The sequence below is a fragment of the Phocoena sinus genome, chromosome 1 (genome assembly GCF_008692025.1).
Source record: "Phocoena sinus isolate mPhoSin1 chromosome 1, mPhoSin1.pri, whole genome shotgun sequence".
Classification (NCBI taxonomy): domain Eukaryota; kingdom Metazoa; phylum Chordata; class Mammalia; order Artiodactyla; family Phocoenidae; genus Phocoena; species Phocoena sinus.
The window spans coordinates 118391733-118415722 of NC_045763.1; the positions used below are offsets into that span (position 1 = coordinate 118391733).

Consider the following 23990-nt stretch of genomic DNA (forward strand, 5'->3'; position numbering starts at 1 on the left):
TTTCCATCTTCTCTGTTTCCGAAGTGGCAGAGAAAATGTAAACACACAGAGGGTCTAGCTAGAGAAAGGGTATTTGAGGTCTTATCTGAATCTGGTTGTTGAGAAGGGATCAGTGGTTGCTGGCTGAGAGAAGCTCAACTATTAATGACTCAGTTATTACAGGCCATGAAAGAAACTATCAAAAGGGTGAAACGGCTAACGCTGAAAATGTTTGGCTTTGGCTGACTGAAGCTTTAAGTAGGCTAAAAGGTTTTACAATGCCTAGAAGTATCACAGGCAAGAGCATTTAAAGGATTTCTTTAAAGTAGAAATGAAAGCTAGATATTTAGGAATAGCAGTTGAAGTTATCAGAAAGTTCCTGACTTTTACCTAGGTGTTCTGTTTCTTTTCATCTTGCTCTAATCACATTTTTTTCTTAAAACTTATACAACATAGTGATTATTTAGTAAAGTTCCATCTTATTGAAAAATAATCTATATAGATTGGACTGTGGGCATCATCTTTCACATCTGCTCCCTACATCTGGGCAGAATCCACTTGCTAGTTTTGGTACTCAAACATATGCCACCAAATGGGTTCCTACCTGAATTGCAGGAAGAAAAAGCCTAGACTCTAAGAGATAGGACTTGCATATTGAAATCTATTTTAATGGCAACAATAGGTGCAAGGTCATAATGTGTGTGTGTGTGTGTGTGTGTGTGTGTGTGTGTGTGTGTCTCTCATTTTTTTAATAGCTTCACCACCACAGTGGAGCACAGTGGAGGGCACATTGTCAGACTGAGATTGAATGAGTAAACAGTCGTAAATTAACTTTTGGGGGGAGCTCATTACCTATTTGAGTAGATGCTAGGGGACCATCATTTTGTTGGAGAAGGGTTTTTCGCATTATGTGGGAGGTAGAATTGATGAATCCTAAAATGTCTTTCAACTCCTTAGATCTATATGATCTTCCAAATCAAACAGGCACTTCAAAATTCCCCTGTTCTTTGCCACAGAATACCGTCCCCTTGCATCTCTCTGTCTCTCTTTTGCTCTCTCTGTCCCTCTCTGTCTCTATCTCTCCCTCTCCTTCCCTTCCTCCTTTCTGCCCTTCTCTTATTCAGACTGCCATACTATTACTAAATCTTAATCTGTAACATCTCTTGGCTTTTACCCTTTCATTCAGTTTCCTGCTTCACATGCACCCTCTTGATATCCTTCCAGCTCTTCTTTCTTCACTTTCTCAAACTCACACACTCCTTCTCTGCCTCTCTCTCTCTTTCCTTCGTGTACTACTCCTTCCTCTCCTTCCTCCTTTGCTGCCCCTGCTTCATTTTCCATCTTCTCATCCCCCCACGGTCTCCCCCTCCTTCCCGCTCTCTGTCTTACCCTAGTTTGGAAATGCAGCAGACCTCTGAGCCTGCCACCATTGGATACCAGGGGCTGTCACTCTGCGGCAGGAAGAGCTCCTATTGGTCGGGCTGGAGGCTGGCAGGGAGCTGACTATAAAAGGTGGGGCCGGCGGAGGCTCGCGGGGCGGTACTGACAGGACAGGGTCGGAAGGGGACTCCTGGCAGGGAGCTGAGCGCCTGGAGCTGGGGTGCGGGCACTGGAGCAGCGGCTCTCCGCACTAACTCTCCTCGCCTCGTCAGCGGGTCCCCTGCCTCAGAGCCCGGCAACTTGCGGCCGTCGCCCGTGCAGCCTGAGTGCCCCTTGTCTCCCCTGCACGTGTCGCGCCCCGCGCGCCCCGTCTGGCCGCCGCGATGAGCGAGGTGAGAGGCGCTGCCCGGCCCCGCCGCTGCGGACTAGGGCTGCGGCGCGGGGAGGCCGCGGCTCGGGGTCCCAGGGCTGCGAGGGAGGGTGCTGCACCCCAGAGCCGCTGAGAATCCTCCCGGGACGCCCCCTGCCTCTCTGGGAAAGCTCCCACCTTGGAGTGCTGGGGAGCGATTGGAAGAGGGAGGCTTTAAGTTCCCTGACTGTCGGTGGAGATTTGGGGGGACTGGAATCGATTGTAGAATGGGAGGGCTGAGGTCTCAGGTCATAAGTTTTATCCTCAGGATACTGCCCTCTGCATAGGTCTTACTGCTCCAAGGTTACTTGGGCTTCCCTTCACTCCCCAGACTTCTGAGAAAAACATTAGCTTCTGTCTTCCCTCTCCTAGGGCTGTATTGCTTTTACACTCCTTATGTAGCATTCAACGGAGAACTCCAGCCCTCGCCCCCTGGGGTGGCCACTTCGCCCCTATTAGGAAGGTGGCATCCTACCCTCCACTCATTCAATCAAGAACCAACCGTTGGAGGGACCATTCTGATATTCAGAAGACTTGTAGTGGGGGCCTGTCTGGCTGCTGGGGAGGTGTCCCCTTCAAGAGTAGACCTCCTTCAGTGCTTGTTACACCCTGAGTCTCCACAGGGTCCGTGGTCATCCGAACCAGACCCAGTCCATTAACTGTGATTTCCTCTATTCAAAGAACACTGTCCATCCGTGGGGGTCAAAGCAGAGACTGGAAAAGACCTCTTCCATTGTTTGACTGCATTTTTAGGCATCCAGAGACAAGGATCTTCCTTTCTAAGTGAAGTCAGTATGGGCAGTGACATCACAAGCTTGCTCTCTGCACCCCCTTTCCTAGTACCCAGGATCTTGTGTTAAATCCAACATCTCAGCTATATGCCAGATCCCAGCTCTACTGCTTACTAGCTATGTGGCCTTAGGCAAGTTTACTAAGCCTTTCTCTGCTTCAGTGTTTTATCTGCAAATTGGGGGTAATACTGGTCGTTCTAACGATTAAATGAGAAAATATATGCCAAGTACTGAGAACGGTACCTGGCAGAAAGTAGGCACTCATTGTATGTTAGATATTGTTATCACCTCCATCTCACTTCTAAAATTAAAAAAAAATTTATTTTAGAGTATTTCAGAAAACTAGCATGAGAAGTGTCAAGGATACAAGGTTAGTGAAGGGGTAGGACCCTGTAGGTCTCAGTTTAGATCTTCATCTTTAGTAGGAGCTCTGCTGGCTCCTACCAAAATCTCTCGCCCGGGAAGCCAATTAGTGCCAACTACTATGTTTTGGTTGCCATGTCCACTAAGTTTATCCTGGAAAATTCAGCTACTCTGGGGGCTGCAGATGAACTAAAGTGGTTTCCTGTCCCTCAGATAGTTGTGACTGTGACCACAGCAGCCTTTCAGAAAGAAAGAAAAGGAAAAAAAGATTCAATCTTCTTTCCTTTTGCTTCTTTCAGCCCTAATGTGAGAAGAGAGGTTTTCTAGGTTTTCTTTGCCCTCTTCCGTTGCAGAGCACAGGCTCCGGACGTGCAGGCTCAGCGGCCATGGCTCACGGGCCCAGCCGCTCTGCGGCATGTGAGATCTTCCCGGACCGGGGCACAAACCCGTGTCCCCTGCATCGGCAGGCGGACTCTCAACCACTGCGCCACCAGGGAGGCCCTCTTTGCCCTCTTTTCACTGAGGTCTAGAGTTCAGCACCCCCCTAGTGTTTCTAAATCTGAAAGTTGCAATTCAAGCCATCCCCTGGAGGTTTGTGATCTGAAGTCTATGCCAACATGAAGATGTGTGGTTAGCCTGTGCTTTTTAGGGGAAGTGCACAGCCTCTCTGTAGGATACACTACAGGGGCTGGGATCTGGGGTGATATTTGATGGAGTGACAAAGCTGTCACAAAGCAGTGTCAAGAAAAATAATTTGGTGTTTGAGGGGAAAGTCAAGTCTTGACTTAGCAGCTGTACTTGACTAGCCTCGATCAGGAACTCAGTAGAATGAAGAGAGTGGAATCCTTGGATGGGAAGTAACTGACAGTGTCTGCAGGGCTGCCTGACCTCCCAGGCTGTCAGAGTGAACTGGTCCTAACTAGCAGTTTAGTTGTCGAAGCTGCCTCCTAATACAAAGCTGAGCCTGGCTTCAGGGATGAGTATTTATAAAATCCAGAAGCAGCCACCTGGGCTTACACAGAGATCAGCTGTCCCTGAACCAGATACCCAAAGGGCTTCTGCTTCCCTAGAGGCCAAGACCCAGCCTGTTTTCTTCCTCTTGTAAAAGCTATGAAGAAAAGTGGAAGTGTTGCCCAGAGCTCTGAAGCTCTAGGGAGACTCCAAACTTCTTTATTTCTCTCAGCCCAGCCCCAGGGATCTCCTTTTTCAGGCTGGAGCCCTAGCCCAGGAAAGCCCTGTGCACTCTGAATCTTATGTAAGCTTCACCTCCCCCACCTGCTTATTGTCTTGCTTCAGTGAAACTGCATGAAATGAGAGAATTTGGGATCTCTTTAAGAGAGTTCCATTTCAAATGAAGAACAAAAATTGGGGAGGGGGTCTCCAGACCTAGAGGAAAAGCGTAGGATCCCGGTGACGCTGCTGGGGAGGGTCTCTGGTTATACTTTGCCTTCCTGGCTCTGCTGTCACTCAGTACTACAGCAGAGCATTTCCCTGTGAGTGTGTATGTTCGTGTGCAGAGGAGCTGCAGGGGCTCGTCTCCAGCTTGTCTGCATTCACAGCTGCAGGCAGGACTTGATTGCTGTGAATCACAGTCTATCTCTTATAGTTTAATAACTTTTTGCTAGTTTCGGTGAAGAATGGGGATGGGAGATGCATTCAGTCCATGAGGGCTCTTTCCTATAGTCCCTTGTCATATGGTGTAGCTGGCGGCTTAAAGCACACTTGCAAGTTCTTCTGTGATCCTGTTGCCCTTCTCAACTGTAAAAAGCCCAGCTGGAGGAATCCCTTGGTCCAGCCGTCATTCTGCTGAAATGGGGCTTATGGATGACTGGTAACTAGTTCCATGGTGTCTGCCCCGTAGCGTCTGTCCTCAAGCTGGCAGGGGATGGAGCAAGGGACAGATCAACTAGAAACCTCACTAGACCCAGTACTCCCTCCTTTATTATTCTGCTTGCTGTCCTCCTAGGTAATAGGAATGGGATATCACACTTTGGGGATCACATTCTCCTTCCTGTGCATATCTGCCTGAATCTACAACCTCCTCCACAATGGAAGTTTGGTCAGGGTGACATCATTCTGTTACGTCTTCTGCGAACCATTTGTTAGGGAACCTGGTAGGGACTTGGAGGAAATCCAAGTTTCTCTCTTTCTCTCTCATTGGTATTTTATGATGACAATGATTATGTTGGACGTATAAAACAGAAGAGCTGGATACTGGAGAGCCTTCCACCTCTAGAAATATCTGTCTTCTGAAGTAAGAGAAACCAGAATCTGGTTCCAGAGCTTGCTCATCCCTTTCTCAGTCACCAATCCAGGTTGTTGGCTTTAGCTGCTTGAGCAGGAGACTGGCTGATAAAAGTGGATGACTTTGTCATCCTGTGACCTGGGAATATAGTCTTCTCCCTCAGCTGCAGCTGTTATCAGTAACACCTTAGAATGTCAAGTCTCTATAGGGACAGGCACCGTAAGTATTGTGGCTGGAGTCCGAATATGCAAACCTGATGTGTCTTTCATGTCTGTCCATGGAGAATCTTAACTGATGACAGTGATGGAGATAGGGCTGCAAAGACAGAGGAGGAAGTAGGATCAGGTCAATCAAGATAAGTCACTAGCTTGTCTTTTCAAGGTAGTGGTTCTATGAATGCTCCCCCCTGTTTTCTTTCTGTTTTTCTGTAGTTCCAAATTGTCTTTCATGAGTCTATGTTATCATGGAAAAAATAAGCTTAGTTTTGCAAAAATCCTTCTATCTAGAAGAAATACAGGTATTTTTTTTTTACCAAAAATATCTCAAATAATATATCAAAACATTTTAGCCATATAATTTCAGATTTGTCAAGGAACCCTAAAGATCATCTGGTCCAGGGCTACCCTGGTGGCGCAGTGGTTGAGAGTCTGCCTGCTGATGCAGGGCACACGGGTTCGTGCCCCGGTCCGGGAAGATCCCACATGCCGCGGAGCGGCTGGGCCCGTGAGCCATGGCTACTGAGCCTGTGCGTCCGGAGCCTGTGCTCCGCAACGGGAGAGGTCACAACAGTGAGAGGCCCGCGTACTGCAAAAAAAAATAAAAAATAAAAAAAATAAAAAGATCATCTGGTCCAATCTCCTCATTTTACAGATAAGGAAACTGAGGCCCAAACCTTATCTAAGTTTACACAGTATTAGAACCAACACTGGGGCATAGAACTGCTGCCTTCTTATCCCCAAAGAACTTTCCCTAAGACTCTTTTAACATGTGACTCCAGTGATAGAATGGTTTAATTTACATGCAACTTTGAAGGAATATATTAGAAATACTTTCTATAGGAGATCTAAGCAGTGTGATTTAATAAATCCTGAGCAAGAGGATAGAGAGAGAGGAGAGACCAATGTAGGATGATATGTACCAACGGGGTAAATTTTGGTAGAATACTAGACAGGGTAAGCACTATTCTTCCTTATGCAAGATGCCTAGTCACCTTAAAAGTGAGTGCAATGAATGTGCTGAAGTGGAGTAGGTAAGTTAATAGGAGTGTAGGAAGGCGGAAGTCTGGAGGTCCTCTTTTCATGCATTCTTTTTTTTTTTTTTTTTTGTGGTACGCGGGCCTCTCACTGTTGCGGCCTCTCCCGCTGCGGAGCAACAGGCTCCGGACGCGCAGGCTCAGCGGCCATGGCTCACGGGCCCAGCCGCTCCGCGGCACGTGGGATCTTCCCGGACCGGGGCACGAACCCGTGTCCCCTGCATCGGCAGGCGGACTCTCAACCACTGCGCCACCAGGGAAGCCCTTCATGCATTCTTAGTTTCTGGTGTCCATCACTGATTATCATCACTGTAAAGAAACAAGGACTAGAAGGAGAGGTTTTCTTTCAGAAAAGAAAGGAATGAGCAATTCTCTTAACTCTAAAGTATTTGACTTGGAGGATCCAGTGCAGAAAACAGGTATCTAAGTAGAATTTCGGTACCTGATAATCAAACAGACGCTGAACATTTACTCCTTCATTTGGCCACTTGACTTCCAAAGAGAGTACAAAGGCTTTGGGAGGAGAAATCTAGAAGAGGGAAAGAAGAACACGTTAGGCTGGCAAAGTAAGTGATGAATACTAAGTGCATGATTTTCTAAATCCGTACTCCAGACCTACTGCTCAAAGTGACTTGCTCCAGAATTATTTTACCTGCAAGAGTAAGCCAAGTCAGAAGCAGATCCCAAACCACTTTTTCTAAGAAAACTGCACCCCTGCAGGTGCCTAGATCTTATCACATTCTCCTCCCTAAAGCCTGATTATTGTTTAATTCCAGGCTGATGCCAGAAGGCGGGCCCACCTAAGTTTCCCAACCCCCCATCCAAGGAAAAGAGGTGCCATTTACCCTTCTGTTGTCCTTGGTGCTGCCTCCCTCCCCCACAAAGCCCTCCAGCTGAGTGTTTGCTTTGTAGACTGTGGTGGGATTAATACATTTATTTTGGGACAATAACGTCACGGGTGGGATGCACACTGAAGATTACAGTAATAAATGATGCTTTGGCACTACTTTCTCTCCCCTACCCCCTACCCCCAGTATGGGGTGAAGGCACAGCTCCAAGCTGTGTGCAGAGCACCGCAAATAACTACTCATTAAATTGTGGCAGCCCATGCTGGGGGGAAACGGGCGGGGGCTGTTGACTCACCGCATACCATGAGCTGGCATAGCCAAAGAATTCTGCCTGACTCCAGTGAGGGGTACTGCTATTTCAGGAAACAGGGGTGGGATGGCTGAGGGGGGGAAGGACAGACCATGGGGCTTGGGAGCTCGGACTGCTTAGGTTGTATTCCTGCCTCTAAGGTATTTGGGTTCTATTCCACGCATTAGGAAACATTAGGAAAAGAATGTGTGTCTGTAGAACCTGGAGTAAGGATTCCTCGTCCTTTTTCTGTTATTATCTTGAGGGTGACCTTGAGCAAGTCTTTCTGAAGCTGTTTGAGGACTGCAGCTGGTTGCTGCACTGAAAGAATTGAAACAGTTCCAGCAGTGCTCCAAAAACAGCGGTCCAGGGTCTTTCAGGGGCACCAGGGGATCCCAAAGGCCGCTCTAAGGATCTGTAGCGGTGAACCTCATTTACCATTGGGGGAGAACATGTCAGCAGGGATAAAAGGGTCCCTGGGGGGCTGAAGCCTCTTTGTCACTACTTGAAAGCAGATGCACCAACTCCTGTCTCCCTTCACTTTCTGCATCTCTAAAGCAAGCAGGGAGCTTACAAGGCCTAGGATTTATTTCAATACTAAGGCAAGAAAGGGGTCTTTGGGGCTCATGTTTAGGATTTTTAGGATTCAGGCCCTTTTTAGATTTCCCTGCCCTGGACTATAGGACAGGATTCTGAGTCCCTGTGCTTATTCATCTGAGCTAAGTGATCCTAACAGTACTATAATGTGTATATGATGTGTTTTCATTTGCCCAGCATCCAAGATATATCATGCAAAAGCAGAGTATATGTGATCCAGATACAATGGGGTGCTCCTTTGTTCCTGTCTGTTGCTGCTGTTAACAACCTGTGATACCTCTTTAAAGACCCCAGTGGGATGAGGCATATGGGGAAATCTGGGTAGTTTACCTTTCCCATGGTTAGTTCTAAATTGCCGCTTGGAACAGAGGGGGTGACACTATCTTGCCTCTTCGCGTGACAATGGTTGCTGTGGCAACGCCATTAAAGATGTAAGAGACAAAGAAAGGGAGAAATGCAGCCCAAGAAGGGGGCAGGGCGAGTAGGGCCTAGAGTTATAGGGTACCTATTCCCCAATAGTGACAGCTATAGGGAAAAAGCACCTAAGTCGCTACCACTTTGACTATTTTCAGGTGCTTTGCCAATACTAACAAGATATCCTTCTGAGGCAAGGAATGGATTTACACAGTCATCTTTCTGATACAAAGGATTGATTGAGGAGATATGGTCTGTTTGCTCCTGAGGACTAACCTTCTCCCTGTGGTCTACAAAAAAAAAAAAAAAAAAAAAGGGTATGTTTGTGTCTAAGGGTTCTTTGCAATGAAACATGAACATTAATGGAGGTGCTGTATTGGAGGTCCCCTCTGGTACACCTGTGACCTGGGAGTAGTTCCAGGAGGCTCCAGGGCTACAGACATGGGCAGCTGCTATACAGAATACAATTTCTGCCCAAGCAGACTATTGTTGGGCCCTTTACCAAAGGTTTAGAGCTATTGTCAGCATTTTGGGGGACAGACATTGGGAATACAGGGAGATTGTGATTTCCAGGGTTGGTTTAGAGTAAAAAGAGAACAGTTATGAAACTCCTTTGGTAGCAGAATAAGCCTCAAGGGCCCTTAGAGCCATCCCAGGTATTCCCTTCCTCCTTCAGTCCCACTTAGTGAAGATATATGCTGTGGCAGCTCTACTTTTTGATTCCAGGTCTTGAGCCAGGCAATACCCCAGTAACTTGACCTATTCTTATATTCAATCCACAGTTACATTACTTCAAAATAATAACAATTTATTTTGATATATGCTAGGTATTTTGCATAGTTTTTTTCTAGGTCTTTTCACCTTTTAGGATAGATATGTTTTCTCTTCTGCAGATGAGATGTCTGAGCACAGCAAGGCTAACTGATTTATCCAATGTCACACAGCTAGGAATGGGAGAGCCAGGATAGTCAATGCAGATCCAGGATATGAACTCGGATCTGTCTACCTCTACCTAAGATGACATATTGCTTCCACCAGGAATTTGAGGCTTGAGAAAATTTTAATTCACATAAACAAATATCTACTGAGTACCTACTATGTGCAAGACATAGGTTGCAGTTACTACAAGTGATACACAAATAAATGGACCGTGCTTTCAAGGAAATGGACTCTGGTGGGGTGGTGAAGTTGGGGAAGGGGAGGTAAGACAAATACACAATAACTATAATACAGGTAACATGAAATACACTCCTAGAGAAGTTCTTCCCCTTCATCCTCAGCTGTTTTTCAGGCACATCTACTGAAGTGAGGAAAAGCAATGACCTGGCTTCACAATCTCTGAGCCAGCTACAGAATAAGGCCCTCAGCTATCTGAAAACAAATTAGACTTCAGAAATCGTGGTGAGGTGGCAAATACAGCAGAGTAGGAGCTCCCTTCATTTGTTCAACATATATGAGTGTATATCGTGCTAGACCCTGGGACTACAGGAGTGAGTAAGATAGACACTGCCCCTACCCTCATAGCGAATTCCTCATAGGAACCCACACAGAAATGGAGGAGACAGACATTAAATATCTAATCAATAAATTATTATTTAATTACATTAGTAACAAGTACTACTAAGGAGAAATACCAGGTGCTGTGAAAACTTATGAGGGTCCTAGCCCAGTCTGGGGAGCTAAGAAGGGCTTCCTGGAAGAAGGAACCCTTAAGGAGAGCTCTGAAGGATAAATAGGAATTAACTAGGTAAAAGGGGAGCAGGGGTAAGGGAACCATGTGCCAAGGTCCTGAGGTGAGAAGGAACAGAGATGAGGTTACCGAGGTAATCAGAGGCTGCATAATGTAAGGCCTTTTAGACTGTGTTAAGGATTTTCTTTTTTTTTTTTTTTTAAGGATTTTCTTTAAAAAAAAAAAAAAGAATTTTCTTCTTTATCCTAAGAGCATCAGTAACCACTTGGGCTATTACCGTGGTCCACATAAGAAACAACTGTGTTAGGATGGTGGAAGTGAATGGATTAAGAGATATTAGGGAGATAAAGTTAATAGGACTTAATATTGAATTGGATATGCAATATGAAGGAAAGAAAGGTGTCAAGAACAATTTCTAGGTTTGTGGCTTGTACAACTGGATGAAATGGGGAATACCTTGCAGAGGACTAGGTTGGGTAGGTAGGATTATGAATTTAGTTTGAGATACAAAGAGTTTGGAGTTCCCATAGAACATCCAAGTGGAGATGTTTTATTTATTTATTTATTTTAATTTTTATTTTATTTATTTATTTTTTTGCAGTACGCAGGCCTCTCACTGTCGTGACTTCTCCCATTGCGGAGCACAGGCTCCGGACGCGCAGGCTCAGCGGCCATGGCTTACGGGCCCAGCCGCTCCGCGGCATGTGGGATCTTCCCGGACCGGGGCACGAACCCGTGTGCCCCGCATCGGCAGGTGGACTCTCAACCACTACGCCACCAGGGAAGCCCAAGTGGAGATGTTTAAAAGCTCAGAGGAGATTTCTGGGATAGAGGTATGCAGTCTGCCCTCTGCATCCACGGGTTCCACAAACAGCAGATTGAATTTCTGAATCTGAGGATGCAGAACCCATGGGTACTGGAGGGCAGACTGTACTGTGCTATTTTATGTAAGGGACTTGAGCATCTGTGGATTTAGGTATCCCTGGGGATCCTAAAACCAATCCCTCTTGGATACCAAGGGAAAGCTGTCCATTTGAGCCGTCAACGGCATTCTGTGCTGTTCAATATGGTAGCCACTAACCACATGTAGCTATTTAGCTTATTAGTTATTAATAAATTATTAACTTATTAAATAAATTTATAAATTTTATTCCTCAGTTGCACTAGCCACATTTCAAAATGCTCAATAGCCCCGTGTGCCTAGGGGATGCCATATATTGGACAGCACAGATATAAAACATTTCCATCATTGCAAAAAGTTCTTTTGCAGGGGTCTGCAAACTTTTTCTGTAATGAGCCGGGTAGCAAGTATTTTTGGCTTTGTGGGCCCTGTGGCCTCTGCTGCAATTACTCAACTCTGCTATTGTGGTGCAAAAGCAGCCACAGACAATATGCAAACAATGGGCATGGTTGTGTTCCAGTAAAATTTAATTTAGGAAAACAGGCCGTAGACCAGATTTGGCAGTGAGCAGTAGATAGCTGACCACTGTTCTATTGGATGATGCTGTATAAATGATAACTGAAGTCATAGGTGCAGATAAGATCATCTAGGAAAAGAGAACAGAAGGGAGCCTAGCCCTAAACCTCGAGAGCCCCCAATACTTAAATGTTGACAGAAGCGTCCAGAAAGATAGGAGAAAAACCAGGAAAAACTGTGACGTCCCAGGAGCTAAGGAAAGAATATGTGTCAAGAAAGGTGAAATGATTATTGAACGCTTCAAGAGGTCAAGCCAAGTGGAGCTGAAACTTTTGCATTTGATTTCTTATCATAGAGCACATTGGTTTTCTAAAGAGGCATTTCAGTGGAGTAGGAGTAGAAGCTAGGTTGAAGTGGGTGGGAGAGTGTGTGGGAGGTGAGGAAATGGAGACAGTAAGTGTTCTGAGAAGTCCAGCTACGAAAAGAAAAGAGACATGAGAGACCCTGGCCCCCACCCCTTCCCCAGTCACCTATCTACTCTACCTTTCTAACTGGTCCTTCTCAGTCTTTGCTAGCTTCTTGACCCCTCTTAACCTTCTTTCCCCTTAAAAAAATAACTTATTATTTAATAACTTATTACATTACTTGTATAACTTAATAAGTTAATAAGGTATAACTTACAGGCAGTAAAATGTACTTTTATCCGGATATAGTTCTGTGAATTCTGACAAACATATACATCATGTAACTGCCACCACAATCAAGATATACAGCAGTTCCATCATCCCCAAATTCCCCCATTTTCCTTTATACTCACCCCTCCCATGACCTCAGCCCTTAGCAGCCACTGATCTGTCTGCTGTACCTATAGTTTTGCCTTTACAAGAAATGTCATATAATTGGAATCATACAGTATACGTGTATCCTTTCGGGTCTGGCTTCTTTCACTTAGCATAATGCCTTTGAAGTTCATCCATGTTGTTGTATGTATCAGTAGTTCATTCCTTCTTTAATTGTTGAGTAGTATTACATTTTATGGATGTATTACAATTTGTTTACCCATTCCTCTGTTGAGGGACATTTGGTTGTTTCCAGTTTTTGGTGATTGCAGGTAAAGTCGTTATAAACGTTCACTTGCAAGTTTACGTGTAGATGTACGTTTTAATTTCACGTGGGTAAATACCTAGGAGTAGGATTGCTGGGTTGTATGAAAAATGTACACTTAAGAAACTTCCACACTAGCTGTTCCATCTTACCTTCCCACCAGCAATGTCTGAGAGCTCCAGATACTCTGTATCTTTGCCAGCACATCGTATAGTCATTAAAAAAAACCTAACAAAAACACATGCATGCACACACACGCACACACACACACACAACCCCCCCAAAACAACAACAACAACAAAACATTCTAATAGCTGTATAATGATGTCTAATTGTGGTTTTAATTCAAATTTCCCAAATGACTAATGATATATATATTTTCATGTGCTTATTTGCCATCCATGTATCTTCTTTGGTGAAGTGTCCAAATATCTTCCTCCTTTTTACAAACTGTATTCATACTATTGAGATTTGAAAGTTCTTTATATGTACTGGATACAAGTCCTTTATCAGATTTCTGATTTGCAAATATTTTCTTCCAGTCTGTAGTTTGTCTCTTCATTCTCTTAGGAGTGTCTTTCAAAGAGCAGTTTTTAATTTTGATGAAGTCCAATTTATAATTTTTTTCTTTTATGGATTATGCTTTTGGTGTATCTAAGAAATCTTTGCCTACCCCAAGGTTGCAAAGATATTTTTTCCCTGGATTTTCTTCTAGAAGTTTTATAGTTTTAGGTTTTATATCCATTTCAAGTTAATTTCTGTATAGGGTGCAAGACATAGATTGAGGTTTCTTTGCACTTGACTATCCAATTGTTCCAGCACTATTTTGAAAGGACCACCCTAACATTTTATTTATTTATTTATTTTTATAGATCTTTATTGGAGTATAATTGCTTCACAATACTGTGTTAGTTTCTGTTGTACAACAAAGTGAACCAGCTATATGCATACATATATCCCCATATCCCCTCTCTCTTGAGCCTCCCTCCCACCCTCCCTATCCCACCCCTCTAGGTCATCGCAAAGCACCGAGCTGATCTCCCTGTGCTATGCTGCTGCCTCCCACTAGCTATCTATTTTTACATTTAGTAGTGTATATGTCGATGCTACTCTCACTTCGCCCCAGCTTCCCCCTCCGTCTCCCCCCATGTCCTCAAGTCCATTCTCTATGTTTACGTCTTTATTCCTGCCCTGCCACTAGGTTCATCAGTACCATTTTTTTTTTAGATTCCATAATATGTGCGTTAACATACAGTATTTGTTTTTGTCTTTCTGACTTACTTCAGTCTGTATGACAGACTCTAGGTCCATCCACCTCACTACAAATAACTCAATTTCATTTCTCTTTATGGCTGGGTAATATTCCATTGTATATATGTGCCACATCTTTATCCATTCATCTGATGATGGACACTTAGGTTGCTTCCATGTCCTGGCTATTGTAAATAGTGCTGCAGTGAACATTGTGGTACATGTCTCTTTTTGAATTATGGTTTTCTCAGGGTACATGCGCAGTAGTGAGATTGCTGTGTCGTATGGTAGTTCTATTTTAGCTTTTTAAGGAACCTCCATACTGTTCTCCACAGTGATTGTATCAATGTGTATTCCCACCAATAGTGCAGGAGGGTCCCCTTTTCACCACACCCTTTCCAGCATTTACTGTTTGTAGATTTTTTGATAATGGCCATTCTGACAGGTGTGATGTGATACCTCATTGTAGTTCTGATTTCCATTTCTCTAATAATTAGTGAGGTTGAGCATCTTTTCATGTGCCTCTTGGCCATCTGTATGTCTACTTTGGTGAAATGTCTATTTGGGTCTTCCACCCATTTTTTAATTGGATTGTTTGTTTTTTGATATTGAGCTCCATGAGCTGTTTGTATATTTTGGAGAGTAACCCTTTGTCTGTTGTTTCATTTGCAAATATTTTCTCCCATTCTGAGGGTTGTCTTTTTGTCTTATTTATGGTTTCCTTTGCTGTGCAAAAGATCTTAAGTTTAATTAGATCCCATTTGGTTTTTTCTGTTTTTATTTTCATTACTCTAGGAGGTGGGTCAAAAAAGATCTTGCTGTGGTTTGCGTCAAAGAGTGTTCTTCCTATGTTTTCCTCTAAGAGTTTTATAGTGTCTGATCTTACATTTAGGTCTTTAATCCATTTGGAGCTTATTTTTGTGTATGGTGTTAGGGAGTGTTCTAATATTATTTTACATGTAGCTGTCCAGTTTTCCCAGCACCACTTATTGAAGAGGCTGTCTTTTCTCCGTTGTATGTTCTTGCCTCTTCTGTCATAAATTAGGTGACCATATGCACGTGGGTCTATCTCTGGGCTTTCTATCCTGTACCATTTATCTGTATTTCTGTTTTTGTGCCAGTACCACACTGTCTTGATTACCATAGCTTTGTAGTATAGTTTGAAGTTGTGGAGTCTGATTCCTCCAGCTCCGTTTTTCTTTCTCAAGATTGCTTTGACTATTCTGGATTTTTTGTGTTTCCATACGAATTGTAAATTTTTTTGTTCTAATTCTGTGAAGAATGCCATTGGTAGTTTGATAGAGATTGCATTGAATCTGTAGATTGCTTTGGGTAGTATAGTCATTTTCACAATATTGATTCTTCCAGTCCAAGAACATAGTATATTTCTCCGTCTGTTCACCCTAACATTTTAATATTGGAGTTCCTCAAGGCTTGGTCCTAGACCCGCTTCTTTTCACTCTAGTTGTGGTTGAAGAAGGAATTCAGATTGAGGAAGGCTTTTTCTTGTTTTTTCGGTTTTAAAGAAAGGAAGAGGTTTTATTTATATACAAGTCAAGAGAATTGATTGTGAAGATTCCTGAGGAGGAGAAAAGGGGAATGGGATCTAAAGCTCAAATGGAAGGAAAAGACATCATCTGAATGCTGATAAATTCCCTGGAAGGAGGTATGGGGTCAGGAAAGGGAGGATATTGCTGTGTCATATCCCTCTCTGCAGTCTCTCAAAGTTTGAAGACAGAAGACCCCTAAGCCAGCAGACCTCTCCTTTTCCTCCGTCCACACTGGAAGGGAGAGTCCACAACTTTGAACTGCAGAGGAAACAAAAGTATACTCATGGGGAATTGGCAGCTACTGCCAAGATGATGGAATGGAACATTGGAGCACATCAGGCCCAGAGGTGAGGAGAAAAGGAATACAGGAATGTAGGCAGGGAAAGAAACTAGGGCCCTCTAGGGAAAGGCAAGAGTTGATGGGCCTCATAGTTGCTAATTACATGTTGAGAAGTAAGAAACATTTAGTCTTGTGTAGGCAGTGAGGCTGAACTGAACCAAGCTTCAACTCACTAGAAACTTCGAGTAACAGGCTTAAATGTAAGCAAGAGAGTCATTTGAAATGGAAACCAACAGGATGATCCTGCATGTGGAATTCTCAGAATCTGAAAGGCTAGCATCTGGCCCTGGGAGTGAAAAACACACACATAGGCTATGGCTAACCCGCAGGGGTCAGCCCGGTATGTATCAGGAGGCCCACTGGGCAAACATCAAGATGAAAGCCAGAATCAGCATGGCTAGCTCAACTAGCAGAGCAGGAATCTGAGTCAGTAGGCAAGGTCTGGGATCAGGTTCTCAAATTACAAGTAAGCTTTCCCCATATTGGGAGGACAGGACCCTCTAGAGTATATATCAAGCAAGTGTTGGGGACTATGGATTGAGAGACTGGTCCTTGAATACAGCTGCCTAACTGTGGGAATGGAAGGAAATCATGATCTCTAGGACTTTCCTTCTTACCTAGGGATTGCTCTGCTGTGTGGGAGCACTTGTCTATTTAAACCAGTTTCACACTGGACCTCCTTCTCATGTGGTATGTGTGTACCACATGCATACACGTGCTTACGCCTTTGGCTGGAGACTGGGATACAGCATAGCATAATGTTCAAGAGGGTGGACTCTGGAGTCAGACCACCTTGGTTCAAATCCTGGCTTTGCTACTTCTTAGCTATGTGACCTTAGGCAACTTAATTAACCTCTTCTGGCCCTTAGTTTTCTTATCTGTAAAGTGAGACTAGTAACAATACCTATCTTATAGGGCTGTTGTAAGAATTAAACGTGTTAAAGTACTTAGAAAAGTGACTGGCACAAAGTAAATATTATATCAATATATATGATTATTAATAAGATGAGGTGGGGTGGCATTCTAAAGTCCTTGATTTCTTCCAGTTCCCCTAGATGGGTCCCATAAGGAAAAGGAAGGATTTGCTAAACCATTTCACTGTTGTTATTTCTGGTCAGAAGAGCTCAGTATTGAAAGAAGTAGAAGAGCACCTGAGAGTTTCCAGTAATCCATACCTGGCTAGAATGAGAGGCTGAAAGAGAGCGGCTGAGAAACGCTCACCTGTCACAGCTCTTGTGGGTGAGCACTGATTCTCTGGAGTTGTGAAATTTTGTAAGAGACAGTCTTACAGCACATGTGGTTTCTGGTTCATCCAGAGTGGACCTCCGTGCCTCCTTGGTTTACCAGAAATATGGTTAATCTGATGGCTGTCAGATGGATGCACCAGAGGACCTTGATTCATCTAAAATTGCTGAGTTTCTGGAAGATATACAGGAGGCTTGGGGCAGAGACCAGGGACCAGTAAAGGGCTGAGTATGATGTAGAGGGTGGGAGCTAACAACCTGTGATCTAACTGCCCCCACCTCCCACCTCAGCAAATCACTAACCACTAAATCCAGAAATCCATAGTGTTCAGAGTAGCTATTTGAGAACTGGCTGGAGAGGGTACAGGGAGGAGGAGCAGGTCGAAGCCCCAGCGTATTACTTTTTAGCAGAAGGTGTGAGAGGGATTTCAAGGGGCATTGTGAGTAATAGGGGTTTTCTTCTCCTTTACAGAACCCTTTTCTAGTCTCCGTAGTGACCTCTCATAAAGTTAAGCCAAATGGAGCTGAGAACCCCTGGGTGGCTAGACAGCAGCTGAGCCATGGCTCCATTCCAGGGTCAGTAATCTCAGGAGAGACTCAGGAAGGTGACAGCTGGCAGGGCAGAGGGAAAGGGGTGGCGGGTGTGGTTCAGCCCTGGCAAATATTCCTGCTTCGAGGATTCTCAAGGTTAGCTGATATGAGAAGGAAGGCAGAGGAAGGGACAGTTACTCGAGGGGAGATTTTTAGAACTGGGGTCCAGATTTTCCTCCAGAGGGGAAGGATGAAAGAAAAGAATTGGTGGATTAAGGGAACAGGCTTAGAGAGAGAGAGAGGGATAATGGTTAAAGCAAGGATCAGATTCAGGGATTTGCTGGCAATAAAAAAAGGAGGGTTTGAAGTCAGAGATCATGGGACTATAGAACTTGCCTCTTGACCTGTGACCCTCTTGTCTGGACTATTGACTATTATCCTATTACTAAACACCCCATGTATCTCATGCTTTTGCAGTGTGGACAGACCTCTTGTGATGACAGCGTGCCAGTGTGGAAAGCATCACCTAGCTAACTACTGGGTCATTACATTGATCATGTGCCAAAAAAAAAAAAAACAACCATATATATATATATCTCGACTACAGGAAGATCATGGGAAAAGAAAGAGTAATGAGTGGCCAGTCTCCCAAGAGTCTCAGGAACAACCCGTCCTCTAATGGAAACTTTTTTTTTTTTGGTCAAAGGGGGACTAGCAGGAATTCCATAGGGTTTGGGGAACACCCTTGTGCAAGTTCTTTCAGATTTTTAAATAAAAATGTACATATACATACATAAGCAATCAATATATTTTACAAAAATTGGACCATATCAACTTTTATTTGTAAATTTAATTATTTTTGGCTGCACTGGGTCTTCGTTGCTGCACATGGGCTTTCTCTAGTTGTGGTGAGCAGGGGCTACCCTTCATTGCGGTGCGCGGGCTTCTCATTGCAGTGGCTTCTCTCATTGCCGAGCATGGGCTGTAGGCGCGCGGGCTTCAACAGTTGTGGCACATGGGCTCAGTAGTTGTGGCTCACGGACTCTAGAGCACAGGCTCAGTAGCTGTGGCACAGGGGCTTAGTTGCTCTGCGGCATGTGAGATCTTCCCAGACCAGGGCTCAAGCCTGTGTCCCCTGCCTTGGCAGGTGAATTCTTAACCACTGTGCCACCAGGGAAGTCCCAGCGTTTTTTTTGTTTTTGTTTTGTTTTTTGGCGGTATGCAGGCCTCTCACTGTTGTGGCCTCTCCAGTTGCGGAGCACAGGCTCCGGATTCGCAGGCTCAGCGGCCATGGCTCACGGGCCCAGACACTCCGCGGCATGTGGGATCTTCCCGGACCGGGGCACGAACCCGTGTCCCCCGCATCGGCAGGCGGACTCTCAACCACTGCGCCACCAGGGAAGCCCTTGGGCAAGATCTTTAACATCTCTAAGCCTGTTTCCTCAACTATAAAATAGGATGACATCTCAGAGGTTTCAGAGGATTAAATGGGATACGGTTTGGCACATAATAAATGCTCAGGAAGTATTATTTGGATACTTGTCTTATCTCCTCACTCAGCCTGGAAGATAGGGACAATATCTTGACTGGTTTTACTTTATTTATTTTTCTAATTTTTGGCTGCGTTGGGTTTTTGTTGCTGCAGGCTGGCTTCCTCTAGTTGCGGTGAGTGGGGGCTACTCTTTGTTGTGGTGCTCGGGCTTCTCACTGCGGTGGCTTCTCTTGTTGCGGAGCATGGGCTCTAGGCGTGCGGGCTTCAGTAGTTGTGGCGCGCGGGCTCAGCAGTTGTGGTGCGCGGGCTTAGTTGCCCCATGGCATGTGGGATCTTAGTTCCCTGACCAGGGATCAAACGGGCATCCCCTGCATTGCAAGCCGGATTGTTAACCACTGGACCACCAGGGAAGTCCCTTACCTGCAGAATTTGACACCATTAATCACTCTTGTCTCCTTGAAATAGTTTCTTTATATGGCTTCTAAAGTACTATAATCTCTTGACTTTTCTCCTGGCTTCTTCTCAACTTCTCTTATTGATTTCTCCGCATTTCTACAACCTCTAATCACCGGAATGCCTCAGGATTTGACCCTTTTCTCCTCTTTATCTGAACTCACTCCCTTGGTGATCTCACCCAGTCTCATGGCTTAAATGCCAACCACATCTTAATAATTGTCTAATTTATATCTCTAGGCAAGAGTCTTCTCTTTAACTCATCTTGAATATCCAACAGCTTATAACAACATCTCCTCCTGGTAGACAGTGGACTTGAGGATGGTGGGGGGCCGGGGGCCAGGGGGTACGGGGTGGGGAGGCTGAGACAAAATGAGAGAGTAGCATTGACATATATACACTACCAAATGTAGAATAGCTAATAGGAAGCAGCTGCATATCACAGGGAGATCAAGTGCTTTGTGACCTCCTAGAGGGGTGGGATAGGGAGGGTGGGCAGGAGGCTCAAGAGGGAGGGGATATGGGGATATATGTATACGTAGAGCTGGTTCACTTTGTTATACAGCAGAAACTAACACAACATTGTAAAGCAATTATACTCCAATAAAGATGTAAAAAACAAAAACAAAAACAAACTCCTCCTGGATAATTAGGTAGGCAATCTCAAACTTGTCCAAAAACAAGCTTCTGATCCTTTCCCTAATACCTGCCCCTCCTGCTGTCTTCTTCATTTCAGGAAATGGCAATTTCATTTTTTTTCATTTCCTCAGCCCAAAAACTTTGGAGCTATCCTTGAGTTGTCTCACTATGCCATTTAACCAATAGTCGTAGCTTGAAAATACAGTTGGCCCTCTGTGTCGGAGGGTTCTGCATCCGTGGATTCAACGAACCAAAGATTGAAAGTATATAATTTTTTAAATTTCAGAAAGCTTCAAAAAACAAAACTTGAATTTGCTGCAAGCCAGCAACTATTTGCATAGCATTTACATTGTATTGACAACTATTTACATAGCCTTTACATTGTATTAGGCATTATAAGTAATCTAGAGATTTTAAGTCTGTGGGAGGATGTGCATAGGTTATATGCAAATACTTACCAATATACAAATAAATGCCATTTTATATAAGGTATTTGAGCGTCTGTGGATTTTGGTATCCTCGGGGGTCCTGGAACCAATCTCTTGCGGAATCTGAGGGACAATTGTATACCTAGAATCAAATCACTTCTCACCACCTCCACTGACACCTTTTTGATCCAAGCAACCATTATCTCCTGTCTAGTTTTCTGCAATAATCGCTGAACAGATTTTTCAGCTTCCTCCCTAATGCCCCTTATGTGCCAATTGAAGGTCTCTAATGGCTTCTCATCACCCTTACGATAAAAGTCAAGCTCCTTAAAAAGACTCCCAAGGCTTAAAAAGACTCCCAAGGTCCGACGGAGTCTGCCCCATCTCCCAGTTATCTCTGATCTCATCTCCAACTGTCATTCACTCCAGCTACGTTGGACTCATGCTATTGCTCAAACACGCTAGTCACACTTCCACCCCAGGGCACTTGAGAGCTCTTGCCCACCACCTACAGCCCTTACTCCCTTATCTCCTTCAGCTCTTGGCTCAGATACCACCTTTCAGAGAGGCTTTTCCTGACTACTCTGTATAAAACTGTATTTCTCCTTTCCCACCTGGCAGTCACTACCTCCCTTCCCCGTCTTTTCTCTATAGCACTTATCACCACTTAACATAATAATATTTTTTAAATTCATTTGTCTATCTATATCCTAGAATGTAAACTCCATGAGGGCAGGGTTTTTTCTGTTTTGTCCTCTACAATTTCCCTAGCACCAGTCAATACTTGTTGAATAAATTTTGATGACTTTTCTCCCTCTCTCTGATCTCAAGACCCACTTCTTCAAAAGACTAAGGGATGGACCTGGTAGTAGGAGGGCTTGAAAATGATGATGGTGAGTCTATGGGGATGGCACCTTAATACTTCTGTGAATATCTAATATTCTGATTTTTCTTTTCCAGCTTAACACCAAAACATCCCCAGCAACCAACCAGGCAGCTGACCCAGAGGAAAAGGGTGAGTGGGGGTGGGCTAAGCAGTTTGTAGGGCAGGTAAATATAGGGACATGAAGACAAGTAGGGCTGTAAGCCTGGAAGCTCCTAAAGTCAGATGTAACAGGAATAAGAATGTGATAAGTGAAACAAAGCACTAGGTTAGGACTACTATATCTATAAACTTCCTTCCACTTTTTCCTAAGAAGTAAACCGACTAGAATTTACTCTTTGATTTTAGACACTGGCTCTGGAATGCTTGGAAACACGTACAGTGATAGGAAGAAACTCATCAAATGATCCCAGCCCCTGTCTCCATCAGAACTTTAGGGAAAACAGGGGAAAGTGAGTGTGCTGTGGGACTCTGAACTGTAGGATTTAGGAATAAGTGGTGATAGAAGACATTTGTCATCTTGGTTCAAGAGTTGCAAAGCTTCTGAGTACCTACTATAACTAATTCTCAGCCAAGTACCCTGACTCAAGCTTCTGGGAGAGTTATTAGGCATTCCGGGTCCTAGCAAAGATTGGGGGACCTCACAGAGTCCAGTAGAAAGTGGACTTTAACCACTGTATTTGGGGCCTGGGAAAGGGGCTGGGGCAATTCAGGTTTACTCATTAATGAATCTCTCCACTATCTGCAGGGAGAGCTGGCAATGCCAAGAAGGCTGAGGAGGAGGAGGAGATTGACATTGATCTGACGGCACCAGAAACAGAGAAGGCTGCCCTTGCTATTCAGGGCAAGTTCCGGCGATTCCAGAAAAAGAAAAAGGATTCCAGTTCCTGAATAACCAGCCTTACCCTTCACCTTACTCCCTTCCCTCCCCTTCTCCACAGCTCTGACTCCCGTGTATCTTTGTCTCTTTGTCCCTCAAGCTTCTTGTTGAGGCAAGTTCAACACTTCTACATTATTTTCTCTGGCCTCTCAACCCATCGCAGCCGCAGAGGCACAAGGAACACAGGGAAGATGAAGAATTCAACAGGCAGCCACTTGCTTAAGGGTGGAACATTTTCTCCTTGGGATACAGCTTCTTGACCAGTACCTGTGCCTGCCCTATGAGGCTGAAGAGCAAGAGGATTTGAGGTTGAGAGAGGGACCCCTGACAATGTGGGAGGGAGGGAAAAGCCTTCAGAGTAGGGTGCCCGAGGGTGGGGCATATGCCCTGTTCCACTGGTTACAACATTCACACTTCAGGTAGCATTTTTTACCTTCCCATCCTTCTCATCAGAACCTCAACTTCCCTCCTATGAGCTAAGCCACAGTGGGGACTGGAGCCTCCCTTTCCCCTGGGCAGACCTAAATCAAACTGCTCCCATGTTAGTGCATGCTCAGTAGATTAGGTCCAAGGAAGGGAGACTGGGACTGGTAGAGAGACAAGGGAAAGTTTCCTTCATCGTCTAGTCTAGAACCGTAAGGGGCAGAAGTGGAAGAGGTTCAAGGGGCCACAGGCAGGGAAATGGGAAGATTTGGGAAGGAAATCGCCAGTTGATTTGGGAAGAAAAGAAAAGTGAAGGAGGAGGAGATCTCTAAGGACACAAGTTACTGCTGGTAAAGATGTACCATATGAAGGATTCTTGGGGCTTTTTTAACCTGCCTACCTCTAACCCCTCATGCCTAGCCACCCCCAGAGGCCACAAAAACCAAGTGACCCTTGTAGTTCCTACCTGCCCCACTGTGGAGTCAGAGCAGAAGTGGAACAGCCACTCTATGTGATTTTAGCATGTTTAATAATTATGAAAACAATAAACAAAATCCTCAAGTGGGGCCTTTTGACCTCTACTTCTGTTTTTTCTTGGGAGGAATATGAATATAAGCCTGAGCTGGCCTCAGGGAGGGTGGTAGAGCAACTGCACGGATTACATGATGGCTCAGGAAACTAACACAGACCGAAGCCCTCTCCTACCTTCCTTCCCTGACCTTGTGCTCACCTTGATTCACCACCCACATTGTCTCTACCTGCTGCTATTTCCACCCCCGATGCTGTTCATCTCCTTCTCTTTCCCCTTCCAGCGAGCACACGCTTGGTGGATCTGCCTCTGAAAACAAACCCCATCTTCCCTTCCTCCCTCTCCCCGAATGACCTGTGTTAGCTGTCCCTCCTGCTTTGTCTTCCTCCCACGACCCTCCTCCCCTCCCACTGTTTTATCAAACAGGAGAAGAAGCAGATGACTCTGGGTCAATAGAGAGCACCACTGTCACACTGAAGATTTTAAACCATGAATAAAATGATGGCTTACATTGCTGAGAAATGATTTCTATACATTGAGACCGGAAGCCAAATGCTTGAAGGTCGAAC

The 23990-nt window shown here is 44.7% G+C and overlaps 1 protein-coding gene across 1 annotated transcript; it reads left to right on the forward strand.

Moving 5' to 3' along the window:
* The first annotated feature begins 1512 nt into the window (after positions 1-1512).
* On the forward strand, positions 1513-23937 carry PCP4L1 (Purkinje cell protein 4 like 1). Its single transcript, XM_032616093.1, has 3 exons — positions 1513-1751; positions 21667-21721; positions 22338-23937. The coding sequence occupies exons 1-3, from the start codon at positions 1743-1745 to the stop codon at positions 22478-22480; spliced, it is 207 nt and encodes a 68-aa protein (XP_032471984.1). The 5' UTR covers positions 1513-1742; the 3' UTR covers positions 22481-23937.
* Positions 23938-23990: the final 53 nt, after the last annotated feature.

Bases quoted from the DNA above. Each gene is read 5' to 3' on its own strand.
- PCP4L1 (XM_032616093.1), top strand. The intron at 21,722-22,337 runs GTGAGTGGGGGT...CACTATCTGCAG, and splicing joins AGCTGACCCAGAGGAAAAGG to GGAGAGCTGGCAATGCCAAG.